General features: G+C 46.8%; 1 protein-coding gene across 1 annotated transcript in view; it reads left to right on the forward strand.

Moving 5' to 3' along the window:
- Positions 1-14155, forward strand: part of ACER3 (alkaline ceramidase 3) — a 117164-nt gene that overhangs the window by 83198 nt on the left and 19811 nt on the right. Inside the window, exons 5-6 of the mRNA XM_082245917.1 lie at positions 2599-2680; positions 5122-5157. Coding sequence (XP_082102043.1) covers positions 2599-2680; positions 5122-5157 — 118 coding nt within the window. The remainder of the gene's footprint in view (positions 1-2598; positions 2681-5121; positions 5158-14155) is intronic.

A 14155-nucleotide genomic window follows, 5' to 3' on the forward strand; every position in this document is an offset into this window, starting at 1 on the left:
CCTGTGAGCTCCTAAACCTCTCCTTTACCCCCTTTACCCCCTTGTTTGGAATGAACATTACACGTTTGTTGTTATGTACATTGCTTTATGCACACTACAAATCCCATAGTCCATCTCAGGGGCAAGCAAGAGGGGGTGGCTACATTCCTACATACAGTGGAACCTTAGAGAATGAACGTAGCCACCCTCCCAACAGGAAGCCACATCACAGCAGCAAAAAAAAAGTTGGAGGAGGCTGAGAGGAATAGAAGGGACTTTTTAAATTAAGAATACAATTTTTGAATAGACCTTTTATTTTTTTAAACCAGAGTTTAGTGCTACCTTAACCACTAAAGCCCCGGAGGATTTGGCTGCTAAAAGACCAGGGCCTATTTTGCGATTCGGCACTGCGTGATTTTAACAGACAATTGCGCGGTCGTGCGACGCTGTACCCAAATGTAATTGGCGTCCTTTTTTCCCCACAAACAGAGCTTTCTTTTGGTGGTATTTGATCACCTGTGCGATTTTTACTTTTTGCGCTATAAACAAAAAAATAGCGAAATTTTGAAAAAATAATATTTTTCACGCTTTTTTATACGAAATTCTCCAAAAAAATGTAAAAATCTAAATTTTTTTACATTTTAGACCAATTTGTTTTCTGCTACATATTTTTGGTACAAAAAATCGCAATAAGCGGATTTTGATTGGTTTGCGCAAAAGTTATCGTGTCTACTAACTACGGGAAAGATTTATGTAATTTTTATTGTTTTTTTTTTTTTAACTAGTAATGGCGGCGATCTGCGTTTTTTTTTTTTTTTTGCAGGACTGCAACATGGTGGCGGACAGATCGGACCCTTAACTGACATTTTTGACACTTTTGGGGGTACCAGTGACATTACTACAGTAATCAGTGCTAAAAATATGCACGGTTACTGTAAAAATGACACTGGCAGGGAAGGGGTTAACTTTATTAGAGATCAAGGGGTTAAGTGTGTCCCTAGGGGTGTGATTCTAACTGTGGGGGGGCGTGGCTTGTGATGTAACCACAGAGACATACGATCCTACATAGCAGGATCGTATAGTCCCTGTACATCAGGGAGAATGACAGACGGCTGTGTTGACATCAGCCGTCTGCCTTTCTCCCTCTCCAGTGGGAGATCGCGAGTGGCCGGTGGACATCGGAGCCGCCGGTTACTCGCGTGGGGATGTCAAGGAACGAGCGGGGGCGGGAGCGCGCCTCTGGCGGCGCGCACTCGCCCCCTTGAGGCGAGTGGGCGAGTGACGTACCGGTACGTTGCTTTGCCCAGGAGCCCCAGACTGCCGCAGTATATAGTCGTGCGGCGGTCGGCAAGTGGTTAAGTCACTCAAGATATATCCATTATCACTGGTGAAATCTGCAGAAGGAACGGATCTCAAGGTGGCCTAATCTTTGTTTTGGCTGCAGCAAACCAGCGTTTCACAGTTTATTGTTTTTCTGTTGGTTTTATTTCACACTTAAATATCACTTCTGACCACTTTCTATAATGCATATATGGGAAAATTTCCACATTCGCAGCCGCATGGCGCAAAATGTGTTGATGGGCCTTTAGAGAGGTGGGGCACACAGGGCAGCTGGGTAGGTTTTGAAGAAAAGGCAGCACGGTCATAGGAGACTTTGTTATGTTTAGTGGTAACATAGAAAACACAAGAAGTCCAGATGTGAATGAGGCCTGAAGATTACCAGCACTCCACATGTAAAAGTCTCCGCTAATGAACCATGTTGGAATGATCAACTGCTAGATATGCTCCTACACTGCCATCTAGTGGCTACTTTAAAGTGTGTTAGTTTATAGAGTGTCCAGCGGAAGTAAACAATGCTTCATCTTTAGTATTAGGGGAAGAAATGGTGCTCCATTGGTGTCAGTGGGAAGAATAGTGCAGACATCATTTATCTGTTTTATTTTTTTCAGCCCACGGTTGGCTTTCTTGTAAGGCATTCCTAGTGACTAAATAGCCGCTGGATTGCTTTTACAAGCAGCGGGAGGTGACAAAGCTTTTAAGGGCAGAGGAGGGATCTGGGGTCTAATAAACTCTCAGATCTCTCAAAAAAAGTACCTGTCACTGCCTATTGCCAACACAGAGAATATTTATATTCCCTGTTATAACAATAAAAGCGATCAAAGAAAAAAAAATGTAAAGCAAAATGTAAAAATGTAAATGTAATGTAAAGAGTCAAAAAAAAAAAAAAAGTTATTTATTAGAGCCTGTGGCTCCCGCTGCCATCGGTGTCTCCTGTGAGATCAGGAAGAGAGAGGCAGTGCTGCAGCTGGGACATCGCTGGAGTGATGAGAGGGGTCAGGTAAGTGTTTTAGGGATAGGTGAGGGAAGGTTTGGGGGGTAATGTGGTAGGGTGTTTTTTTTTTTTTTTTTTTTTTTACCATAATACAGGGAATGCATTAAGGTAAAAAATGTTTTGTGTTTAGAACCACTGATGTCTGGAGCAATAGCTTTCATTTTCTTTACAAGAGAGTGGTCCCTTTTAATTCATACAATTATTTATTAATATTAATAATATTTATTAATACATATTATTATTTATTTTATCAAGAAGTCAACTTTAATTCCGCTTTTTTGTTTCAGATATGAATGTTTCAAGAGCAGAAATTCATATAATTACGTGATGCTATTTCTGTTAGGACTTTTCAGTTTAACAGTAACACTAGTAAGTGAATTTTTATATATGGATTTGATATATTGTGTATGAATTCAATATGCTATCTGTCACTTTGTTTCAATAAATGAATGTGATAGAAACAGAAAGGAGTAATGGCAGAAAAAGTGGTCCATTTTTTTTGGAGTATATATCTGTGTTTTGTCCAAAGCATGTTTCAATTCTCTTACTGTTGGCTGACTCAATATCTCTTGGTAAAATAACTCTACAAAGTTAGTTTTAAATTCTCTTCCCGCTAGATTGAAGTCATGTTCCTGTGTTCTTGGTGCAATCCAAGTATCTAGCTGAAAATAGGACCCTCCTGAACCTCAGAACAGGAGGTTTCAGTCATGTCCCCCCTTTCCTTTCTTTCCTCCAGACCAGGGGTCTTTAAACTACGGCCCTCCAGTTGTTCTGGAACTACAATTCCCATCATGCCTGGTCATGTCTGTGAATGTCAGAATTTTACAATGCCTCATGGGATGTGTAGTTCCGCAACAGCTGGAGGGCCGTAGTTTGAGGATCCCTGTTCCAGACTGTACATAATATAAGTTCCTGCTGTCTCTTATGATATGTTTATCCCTCAGAATTTTTAAATGAGGTCACCACAGCTGGACACAGCATTCTAAATTAAGTCTAACTAAGGATTTATATAGGGGAATCAGGACCTCCCTCCTTCTGCTAGTCATCCCTCTAGTGATAACTAAAGATCTATATACTGTAGGGCAGGGGTCTGCAACCTTTAAGACATAAAGAGCCACTTGGACCCATTTACGAAGGAAAAAAAAAACTGGGAGCCGCAAAACTTACAAAAACCTACCTGGGGGTCGAAAACGGGGACGTAGTTAGAAATCACAGGGCCCCATAGCAAAATTTGCTATGCCCAATGACCATACCCCAATTCAGAGACCAGCGTACATGCCCCTTTCAATGCAGTGACCAGCATGCATGCCCCCTTCAATGCAGAGCCCAGCGTACATGCCCCTTTCAATGTAGTGACCAGCGTACATGCACCTTTCAATGTAGTGACCAGCGTACATGCCCCTTTCAATGTAGTGACCAGCGTACATGCCCCTTTCAATGTAGTGACTAGCATACATGCCCCTTTCAATGCAGAGACCAGCGTGCGTGTGTGCCCCCTTCAAAGCAGTGTGTGCCCCCTCCCGAGGCATCAGTTCACTTACCTCACACTGGTGCCTGGCGTGCTGCTCCTGACGGGAGTCTGGACGGACGTCTTCTTCGAACTGCATGCGCGCCGCTGCCCTCCTCTCTGACAGCGGGCGGGAAGGTAACGTCGGGACGGTGCGTGACTAACGCACGCACCGCCCCCCACGCGACGTCACAGCCAGGACAGCACCACAGTGGGGATTGTCGGGGCGCACAGTGCGCCTCCTCCCCTCGCTAGCATCCGCCCCGGAGCCGCAGCAAAGGTTCAAAAGAGCCGCATGCGGCTCCGGAGCCGCGGGTTGCTGACCTATGCTGTAGGGGAATCAGGACCTCCCTCTTCCTGCTGCTGATCCTTGTAGAGGTAACTAAAGATCTATATAGGAGGATCATGTCCTCCTTCCTCCTGCTGGAAATCCCTATAATGATAACTAAGGATTTATATGGGAGAATTAGGACCTCCTTCCTCCTGCTGGAGATCCCGAGAGTGATAACTAAAGATCTATATACTGTAGGGGAATCAGGACCTCCCTCTTCCTGCTGGTGATCCCTCTAGTGATAACTAAAGATCTATATAGGAGGATCAGGATCTCCTTCCTCCTGCTGGTGATCCCTATAGTAATAACTAAGGATTTATATAGGAGAATTAGGACCTCCTTCCTTCTGCTTGCAATCCCTCTAGTGATCATAAAGAATTTATATAGGGGAATCAGGATCTTCCTCCTCCTGCTGGTAATCCCTGTAGTGATAACTAAGGATTTATATGGGGGAATCAGGACCTCCCTCCTCCTGCTGGTGATCCCTCTAGTGATAACTAAGGATTTATATAAGGGGATTAGAACCTCCTTCGTCTTGCTGGAGATCTATAGAGTGATAACTAAAGATCTATATAGAGGCATCAGGACCTCCTTCCCTCTGCTAGTGATCCCTCTAGTGATAACTAAAGATCTATATAGAGGGGAATCAGGACCTCCCTCTTCCTGCTGCTGATCCCTGTAGTGGTAACTAAAGATCTATATAGGAGGATCAGGATCTCCTTCCTCCTGCTGCTGATCCCTACAGTATGAACTAAAGTTCCATATAGGGGGAATCGGGACCTCCTTCCTCCTGCTGGTGACCCCTCTAGAGGTAACTAAAGATCTATATAGAGGATTCAGGACCTCGTTTGATCCCTCTTGTGATGCACCCCAGAATTCTATTTGCATTCCCCACTGCAAATCCGAATATGTAGGGTCGAGTACAGGGTTGTTGGGTCCACAGTTAATCACTGTCCTTTTTCTTCTTCTCAGGTCTACTTAAATTGGAAGGAACCTGTATTCCACCAGGTACATAAGCTTCATGTCTTGCAATTTTTATGTTGTTGCTTAGTGTCAAACTGTGAAATAAGTGATCAACAAATGAAGAATAACTCCAATATATCCAATAATTCAATTCAGCATAACACCTATATGTGCTGTAGAACAGCAACACTCACTGATATGAGGATACATATATCATGCACATAATTAGTGTTGTGCTGTCCCTTTTTAAACACAATTTTCACAAAAGCTACTATAGTGTAAAAGGTACAAATATCCATAAACACAAAATCCTATATAATGCATGTAAGGCGTGCTCAAACACAATGTGACTAAACTTATTTCCATTTAAACCAGTATAACGGTGCTCCTCAGTGTAAAGTGGTTCCTCCTTCACCACAATAAAGCACAGAGCAGGCTACCAGAAACCAAGACCCCATAATGCAAGAGGTCTAAATGTGCTTGATTGTAAGGGCAGAAGGTGCAGGCAGCAAGGATGTAGCTCTTCTCATACATGGACTCCAGTCAGACCAGGCCAGGTAATAAGTGCACTAAAGGGAAAAGAAGAGTAAACTCCATGGTGTTATACAGTATTAACTTTTTTTATTAAAGAAAAGTACTCAGAAAATATGGCAAATACATACAACACATAAGACAAATGGCAAGCGAGCGCAATGACGTCACCGCTGAGGCTTTTTCCTACGTGTTTCGTCACAACCAACATCATCAAGGGTCAAGGCCATACTTTCCCAGCCATGGGATAGCCACTAATATGAAATCCTTCCCCTTGACATTCTCACAAACTATGCGCCATTCTTCTTCACTTCATCATATATGACAGCATTGCTTACATATATACAATATTACCAAAAGTATTGGGACGCCTGACTTTACACGCACATGAACTTTAATAGCATCCCAATCTTAGTCCGTAGGGTTCAATATTGAGTTGGCCCACCCTTTGCAGCTATAACAGCTTCAACTCTTCTGGGTTGACTGTCCACAAGGTTTAGGAGTGTGTCTATGGGAATGTTTAACTGTTCTTCCAGATGCGCATTTGTGAGGTCAGGAACTGATGTTAGAGAGAAGGCCTGGATTGCAGTCTCTGCTCTAATTCATCCCAAAGGTGTTCTATCGGGGAAGAACCATCCCCAAACTGTTCTCACAAAGTTGGGAGCATGAAATTGTCCAAATTTTCTTGGTATGCTGGTGCCTTTAAGAGTTCCCTTCACTGGAACTAAGGGGCCAAGCCCAACCCCTGGAAAGACAGCCCCACATCATAATCAAATGATTTGGAGCAGTGCACAAAGTAAGGTCCATAAAGACACGAAAGAGTGAATTTGGAGTGAAGGAAACCATTCTTGTCATTCTTCTTCACTTCATCATATATGACAGCATTTCTTACACATATACAATATTACCAAAAGTATTGGGACGCCTGCCTTTACACACATATGAACTTTAATGGAATCCCAGTCTTAGTCCGTAGGGTTCAATATTGAGTTGGCCCACCCTTTGCCGCTTTAACAGGTTCAACTCTTCTGGGAAGGCTGTCCACAAGGTTTAGGAGTGTGTCTATGGGAGTGTTTGACCATTCTTCCAGAAGCTCATTTGTGAGGTCAGGCACTGATGTTGAACGAGAAGGGCCTGGCTTGCAGTCTCCGCTCTAATTCATCCCAAAGGTGTTCTATCAGGTTGAGGTCAGGACTCTGTGCAGGCCAGTCATGTTCCTCCACCCCAAACTCACTCATCCATGTCTTTAAGTGACCTTTCTTTGTGCACTGGTCCAAATCATTTGGTGGAGGGGGGATTATGGTGTGGGGTTATTTTTCAGGGGTTGGGCTTGGCCCCTTAGTTCCAGTGAAGGGAACTCTTTTTTTTTTTTTTAAAACAGTGAGGTTTATTGAAACTTTTGGTACAATACAAAAATAAACCGTGCATTGAAACTGCGATCAGATTCATAACACATTGGGGTACAAAAATACAAATATACAAAGTGATTAACACCGAGAAACAGAACAGACATAGTAAAAATAAGGCAGTAGTCAGTGGCTCTCCGTCGGCCCAACACTCGAACAGAAAATATTGGTTTAACAGGGGCGGTCAGCATAAAGTAGTTACCCACTGCATTACTGAGCCGTATCAGGGCACTGCACCCATTTGTCCCAAATCTTGTTGAACTTCTGAGGGCACCCCCTATGTTTATATAAAAGTTTATGAAATGGGATGACACTATTAATTTCCTTAATCCACAATCCTAGAGTAGGAGGAGTAGGTCTCATCCACCTCCTGGCTATCAATTTACGTGCTATAAACAAAGTTTCCTGAAGAAATATGACAGTGGATTTGGGCATCTCTCCATCCGGGTAAACCCCCAGGAGACACTCCTTAGGGGAGAGTTGTAGAGGAGACCCCATCTTGTCATGCAGAAATGTGACTACTTGTTGCCATAGAGTCTGTAATTGGGGACAGCTCCACAATAGATGAAAGAAGGAAGCATCAGGGTCTCCGCACATAGGACAAGAAGGGACCAAGTCAGGGTGATATTTGGACAGTCTAAGTGGGGTGAGATAAGCCTGGTGTATTATAAAGGTCTGGGTTAGGCGATCCGACAGTTTTGGCGACACTCTGCGGCACGTCTCCAGGGCATCCTCCCATTCCTCATCCTCCATGGCCCCCACACTGCGCTCCCAGCGGGTCTTAAGTGCAAAAGCCAAAGTGGTCGAGGAAGGTGTGTGAAGTTCAGAGTAGAACATGGAAATAAGGTGACTGGGTTCTGTACTTTTAACAATCTCAAGGGTGGTAACCGATTCTAGCTCAGGAGGGCCGTCAGGGAATTGAGATCTATAGGCATGGGAGAGCTGTAAGTATCTGTAGTGCATGGGGCCCTGGAGCGCAAACTGGTCTTGCAAGGTCTCGTAAGACCGCAGACCAGTGGTCGTGGAGATATGGCTAAGGAGAAGAATACCCCTCCCGCTCCATACCGACAGGTCAGGGATGGAAAGGAACTCACGCAATGTACTATTATGCCACAGAGGGGTGAATGTGTGAAATGGAGGGCACCGAAGCCTGGACGCTACCACCTCCCAGATCCGACAATAGTGGTATAGAAGAGATCTGGGGCACAGGGGCTCCGGCGAGCCCCTGACGCCCCTAAGGATAACTAGGAGGGGGTCCCCGAGGGGATGAGCCCACCCAGGGCAGAGCAGGGTCAAGAAGCGTTCTCTATCCGTTTTATCTATGTGAAAGAACTGGGACAACTGAGCTGCCAGATAGTACAGATTAAAATCCGGCAGGGCCAATCCCCCTAGATTTGTAGGATTCTTGAGTTTGCGCCAGGAGATCTTGTGCCGGTTAGCACCCCAAACAAAGGTCTTGAGGAGTGATTCCATCTGCTTAAACAGCTTGAGTGGCAGGTAAATAGGAGAGTGCCATACAACATAAAGTATTTTGGGAAGGAGAATCATTTTAATTAAATTGACTCTACCCATCACTCCCAGAGGTAATTTGGACCATACTTGAATTTTAGCCTTAAGCAGAGGGAACAAGGGTTGAACGTTATCCGGGACATAATCTGCTGAGTTAGCTGTCACTTGAATCCCTAAGTATTTAATGCGGGATACACATTGTAAGGCCGGGTTTGCGGGGGCGATCGCCTGCGGGCTCTCGTCAAGCGGGAGAATTTGTGACTTATCCCAGTTTATCTGAAAACCGGAGAATCGTCCATACCGTTCAATTAAAGAAAGGGCCGTGAGTAGGGATTCTCGAGAGTCTTCCAAACATAACAAAGTGTCATCCGCATACATGCTGATCTTCTCCTCCAGCGGTCCCTTACGTAGGCCTCGAATCCCGGGATGTGCTCTAACGGCCATCGCCAGGGGTTCCGCGGCCAGGGCATACAGCAGGGGGGAGAGGGGGCACCCCTGTCGAGTGCCACGGGATAAAGGGAAGGCGGTCGACTGCCAGCCATTTGCCAGGACCCTAGCTACCGGGGCGCTATATAGAAGTTTGACCCACTTAATAAAATTAGGTCCAAAGCCGTATCGGTCCAGACAGGTCCATAGAAATGGCCACTCTACCGAGTCAAATGCTTTAGCCGTGTCCAATGAGACCACCACCCTGCCACCCATTCCGTCGTGCTGTGCCTGGAGATTCATGAATAACCGGCGAAGGTTAAATGAGGTGTTCCTCCCAGGCATGAACCCGGCCTGGTCCGAGTGTATGAGTGAAAGGATCACCTTGTTAAGACGGAGGGATAAAATTTTCGCAAGGATTTTAGTGTCTACTGGGAGCAAAGAGATGGGACGGTAAGATTCTGGGGCGTGTACATCCTTGCCCGGCTTGGGAATGAGCACAATTAACGCCTCCCGCATAGAAGGGGGTAGGGTTGCATCTTTGAATAGAGATTGAAACAAAGCCAATAATTTAGGAGAAAGGAGTTCCGAATATTGGGAGAAAAATTCAATCGGGAGGCCGTCTAGGCCGGGGGCCTTAGATCTAGGGAACTTGGACACGGCTGCTGCAATCTCTTCCACAGAGATGGGTGCCTCGAGGGTCGCCAACTGGTCGGGTGTCAAAGTGGGAAAGTCAATAGAGTCCAGAAAGTCATGCATGTCAGTGCAGTCAGCGGGAGCCCTAGAGGTGTAAAGTGTACTAAAAAATGATCGGAAACACTGTGTCACCGCAGCAGGATCAGTGATCTCATTACCCAGGTCATCCTTCAAAGTAATAACTACCGGGGGCCTATCCTCACAATGAACTAAGTATGCGAGGAGTTTCCCCGCCCGCTCACCATGTGCAAACAGATTCTGCTTCTGAAAAAACATCTTAGATTTCGCCTTCTCATAGTCAAGTTGGGAAAGGACTTTAGAGGTCAATTTATACTGGGATTCATGTGCCGGAGTCGGGTCCGCCATAAAGGCCTGTTCAGCTTCAATTAGATTTGTCGTTGCCCTGGAGATCTCCTCAGCAGCCCGCGCTCTAACAGCCTTGATTTTGGAAATCATAGTGGATCTGGCGAACAGTTTAAATGCCTCCCACACCGCAGGCGGGGAGGCAGTGCCCTCGTTATCAGAGAAGAATTGTGTCCAGGTCCCCTCAATGTCGTTCCCATCAGACACCAAGGGGAGCCAGGCGGGATTCAGGCGCCAGGCCGGGGGAGGTCTATTGCAGGGCAAGGACAACAGTATCCAATAAGGGCAGTGATCAGACAGAGTCCGTGGGGCGAAGCCTGCCGTCAGTAGCCTGGGGAGCAGGGTTCGAGACAGCAATATCAGATCAATGCGTGACATAGAATGGTGTGCAGCCGAAAAGCAGGAGTACGCGCGCTGAGCGGGGTATTTGCTGCGCCAAGAGTCGGCCAAACCAAAGCTCCCCAACAATCGGGAGAACCTGGTCGGGGACGACCCCGGCGGCGCCTGGGAGGCGCCACCGGATCTATCCAGACCCGAGTCCATCACGTTGTTAAAGTCACCCAGCCAGATCACCGGGGCCCCCGGGCTCTGTGCCATAAACGCAAGTCCCTCCATAATAATCACAGCAGAGTAAGGGGGGGGCACATAGAAAGCCATCAGCAGCATCAATTCCCCATAGACTGACGTTTTGAGAAAGACATATCTACCCATTGGGTCGACCTGAGATCCTAGGAGCTGGAAATGTACCGATTTGGCCACCAGTAGCGCCACACCCCTGGAGTGCGAGCTATAAGCAGAGTGCTGCACCCAACCAACCCAGGGTCGTTTGAGAGACTGTTGTACACGGCCCTCCAAATGTGTCTCCACCAGAACTATAATATCAGCCCGTACACGGCGTAGAACATTAAAGACAGCCGTCCGTTTAATCTTATCGCGCATACCCCTGACATTCCACGTCAACAATTTCAATGCGGCCATGGCAGGGGTAATACGGAGCGTGGAGCGGAGGCTCCCAGGATCTCAGGCAACAAGGCCACAGAACTAACAAGTCCACGGTCATACAATAGCAGTAATAAGCGGCAGCAAAAGAGCAGATAATTATTACTTGAGGTCAATGTGCATAGAACAGAAACAGTATAGAGATTGTACCAAATATAAACCGTAAACAATGGTAATACCCCAATCCCCCCTCCCTGCCCTGCACCAACCCCAACTTGTGCGGGCATGTTCCCAAACAAGTGCCTCAACCAGAACAGGCCCACATGCGACTGGTAAAGAGCAAGATCAGGAGGCCAGGGACCCCCAGGGTATTCAGCAAAAATACAGCAAAATACAATTAGGACAAGCAAGGGGGCCCGGGGGCCCAGGTCCAGCAGAAGTCGCAGGGGGCAACAGGGGAGTTGGGCACAAACACACGCCTTAGCGGGTGTAGGGGGCGAAAACCAACAGGTGTATCGCTGGGTAGCAAAGCCTATGGGCAGGTGGAAATCCATAGGAAGAGAACAGAAGAATCAGTTCCATCTGTGGAGCTAGGGCGCTCCGCCGGTCAAACACAGGAGCAGTAGTGCAGGGAAATGAGGGGGGAGGGGGGGGGGGAAGGGGGATGTAAAGTCTTGAGTTCCGCAGGATCTACAAAACCCCCCTCCACCCCTGCAGCAGCTTAAGGTATAGGCAATCAGGGAGAAAGTATCATGAAGTCGCCAGGGCAAGGTGGTCAGGCTCTAGCTTCCAGTCCTTCTAACCAGGAGATGGCGGCTTCCGGATCCTCAAAGAAGTGGGCTCGGTCCTCACCCTCCACTCTAAGACGGGCCGGATACAACATAGAGTATTTGATATTCTTGATACGCAGCCTGCGTTTGACCTCCAAAAAGCTCTTGCGGCGCCTCTGGACCTCAGCAGAGAAGTCGGGGAAAATCGCTATTTTGTGATTTCCAAATGGAATGTTCCCCTTAACCCTGGCCAGGCGCAATATGGCATCTCTGTCCCGATAGTTCAGGAATTTAGCGATGAACGTGCGGGGGGGTGCACCCTGAGGGGGGGGACGCCCTGAGAGGCGATGTGCACGTTCCACAACAAAAGTGGGTGAAAAGGATTCTCTGCCATATGTCTGAGTGAGCAATTGTTCCAAATAGGATGAGGGGTCTGCACCTTCAGAGCCCTCCGGGAGGCCAATGAACCGCAGGTTACAGCGGCGCAGCCTATTCTCCATGTCATCTTGTTTTTGGAGGATAAGGTGTACTTGTTGCTGCAGCCTGTCTGAGGAGCTTTGCAATGGGGGGAGGGAGTCCTCCACCTCGCTAATTCTGTGTTCAGCCTCACCAACTCTGTCCCTTAGCTTCTGCATATCCTGACGCATCAAAGATATATCTACCTTCACCTCCTCGATTTTAGTTGTCAGCATGGTCTGGCAAGTGGCAATCGCTTCCAAAACCTTGGATGTAGCAGGGCTCTCAGGCTCCTCCACCACAAGCGACGGGCCGGCGCCATCTTGGATCGGGGCCTCCTTCTCCAGCCTCCGGAATGCAGCCAGTTTTGCCGCGGCTTCAGAGCCTTTCTTCGGCGGAGACATGCGGAGGTCAGTGCCGCGGGTGTGCGGGAGGTGAAGGAAGGATTATCGTGCCCGAAGGGCTGCAGGATTAGCGGTAAAGGATATCGGTCCGGCGGAGCTCCTCTCACACACGTCCTCTCACATGTTGCGCCAGGCCACGCCCCCGTGAAGGGAACTCTTAAGGCGTCAGGCATACCAAGACATTTTGTACAATTTCATGCTCCCAACTTTGTTGGAACAGTTTGGGGATGGCCCCTTCCTGTTCCAAAATGACTGCACACCAGTGCACAAAGCAAGGTCCATAAAAGCATGGATGAGTGAGTTTGGGGTGGAGGAACTTGACTGGCCTGACCTCAACCTGATAGAACACCTTTGGGATGAATTAAAGTGGAGAATGCGGGCCAGGCCTTCTCATCCACATCAGTACCTGACCTCACATATGCGCTTCTGGAAGAATGGTCAAACATTCCCATAGACACACTCCTAAACCTTGTGGAAGCCTTCCCAGAAGAGGTAAATCTGTTATAGCTGCAAAGGGTGGGCCAACTCAATATTGAACCCTACGGACTAAGACTGGGATTCCATTAAAGTTCATGTGTGTGTAAAGTCAGGCGTCCCAATACTTTAGGTAATATAGTGTATATCGCAGTAGAAGAAGCTCCCATACAGAGTTGATATAGCTGTAAGAATGTGACGTATCACAATTGCCTGGGTTATATGTGCAGTACTTGTGAAATAATTGCATTGATGTTTGAGGTCCTGTTGGAGTTTCTATTTTGGATTGAATGGGGAAGTGTTAAAACCCCTGTCATGTTTTTATTGCTGTCAGTGTCCATATTGGGGGCGGGGATTTCCCCCTCTCTACTTGTCCTGCCAACCATTGTCTCTGATACAGCAATATCCAAAACTAAAAAGAATGCTTTATACACACTTTAAACTCCGATAACCTAAAAGGCAACAGGGAATGGGCTTTCTGCCTTGCAGCCAGGGGTGGAGGATCCGGGTTTATAGAACTTTTCATAACAATTTTAATTACAAAAAAAAAAAAAATTCTCTGTGTAGAAAATGACTACTATTAGCCTCTCATTTAAAAAATAATTTGATGCTAGTCTTGATTTGGACAGGTCCTCATTATAATTGAGCTACTTTAGGCCGCTACAGTAAGATGGACCTGTGATGATTTAGGAAGCCGCAAGCTTGGCCAGAAGCTGAGCGCTGGGATTGGGTGGACACAGCAGTGCTGGAAAGACATCTTAGTACATATGGAATGTATAATAGCAGCGCAGGGAGCAGAGAGCCCCTGTGATGTACTAAGCACAGCTGATAGCTGGTGTACAACAATGGGCCCGCTCTCCAGCTGAGCGGCTGACCTTTTCTACATACGTCGTCTGTTCCTGATAAAGCTGCCTATGAAGGGTGGAGGATTCTGGGAAATCTCTCTTGCCTCATTACTTTATTGTTCACATCTGGTTCCCATTGCAGAAGCTGATGAGGATCTCTCTGCACAGCTTAGATGGCAATCTTTCATGAATTTTGTAACTTCTTCAAAATGTAACCTTTTGGT

Source organism: Pelophylax lessonae, assembly GCF_965119305.1.
Source record: "Pelophylax lessonae genome assembly, chromosome: 2".
Classification (NCBI taxonomy): domain Eukaryota; kingdom Metazoa; phylum Chordata; class Amphibia; order Anura; family Ranidae; genus Pelophylax; species Pelophylax lessonae.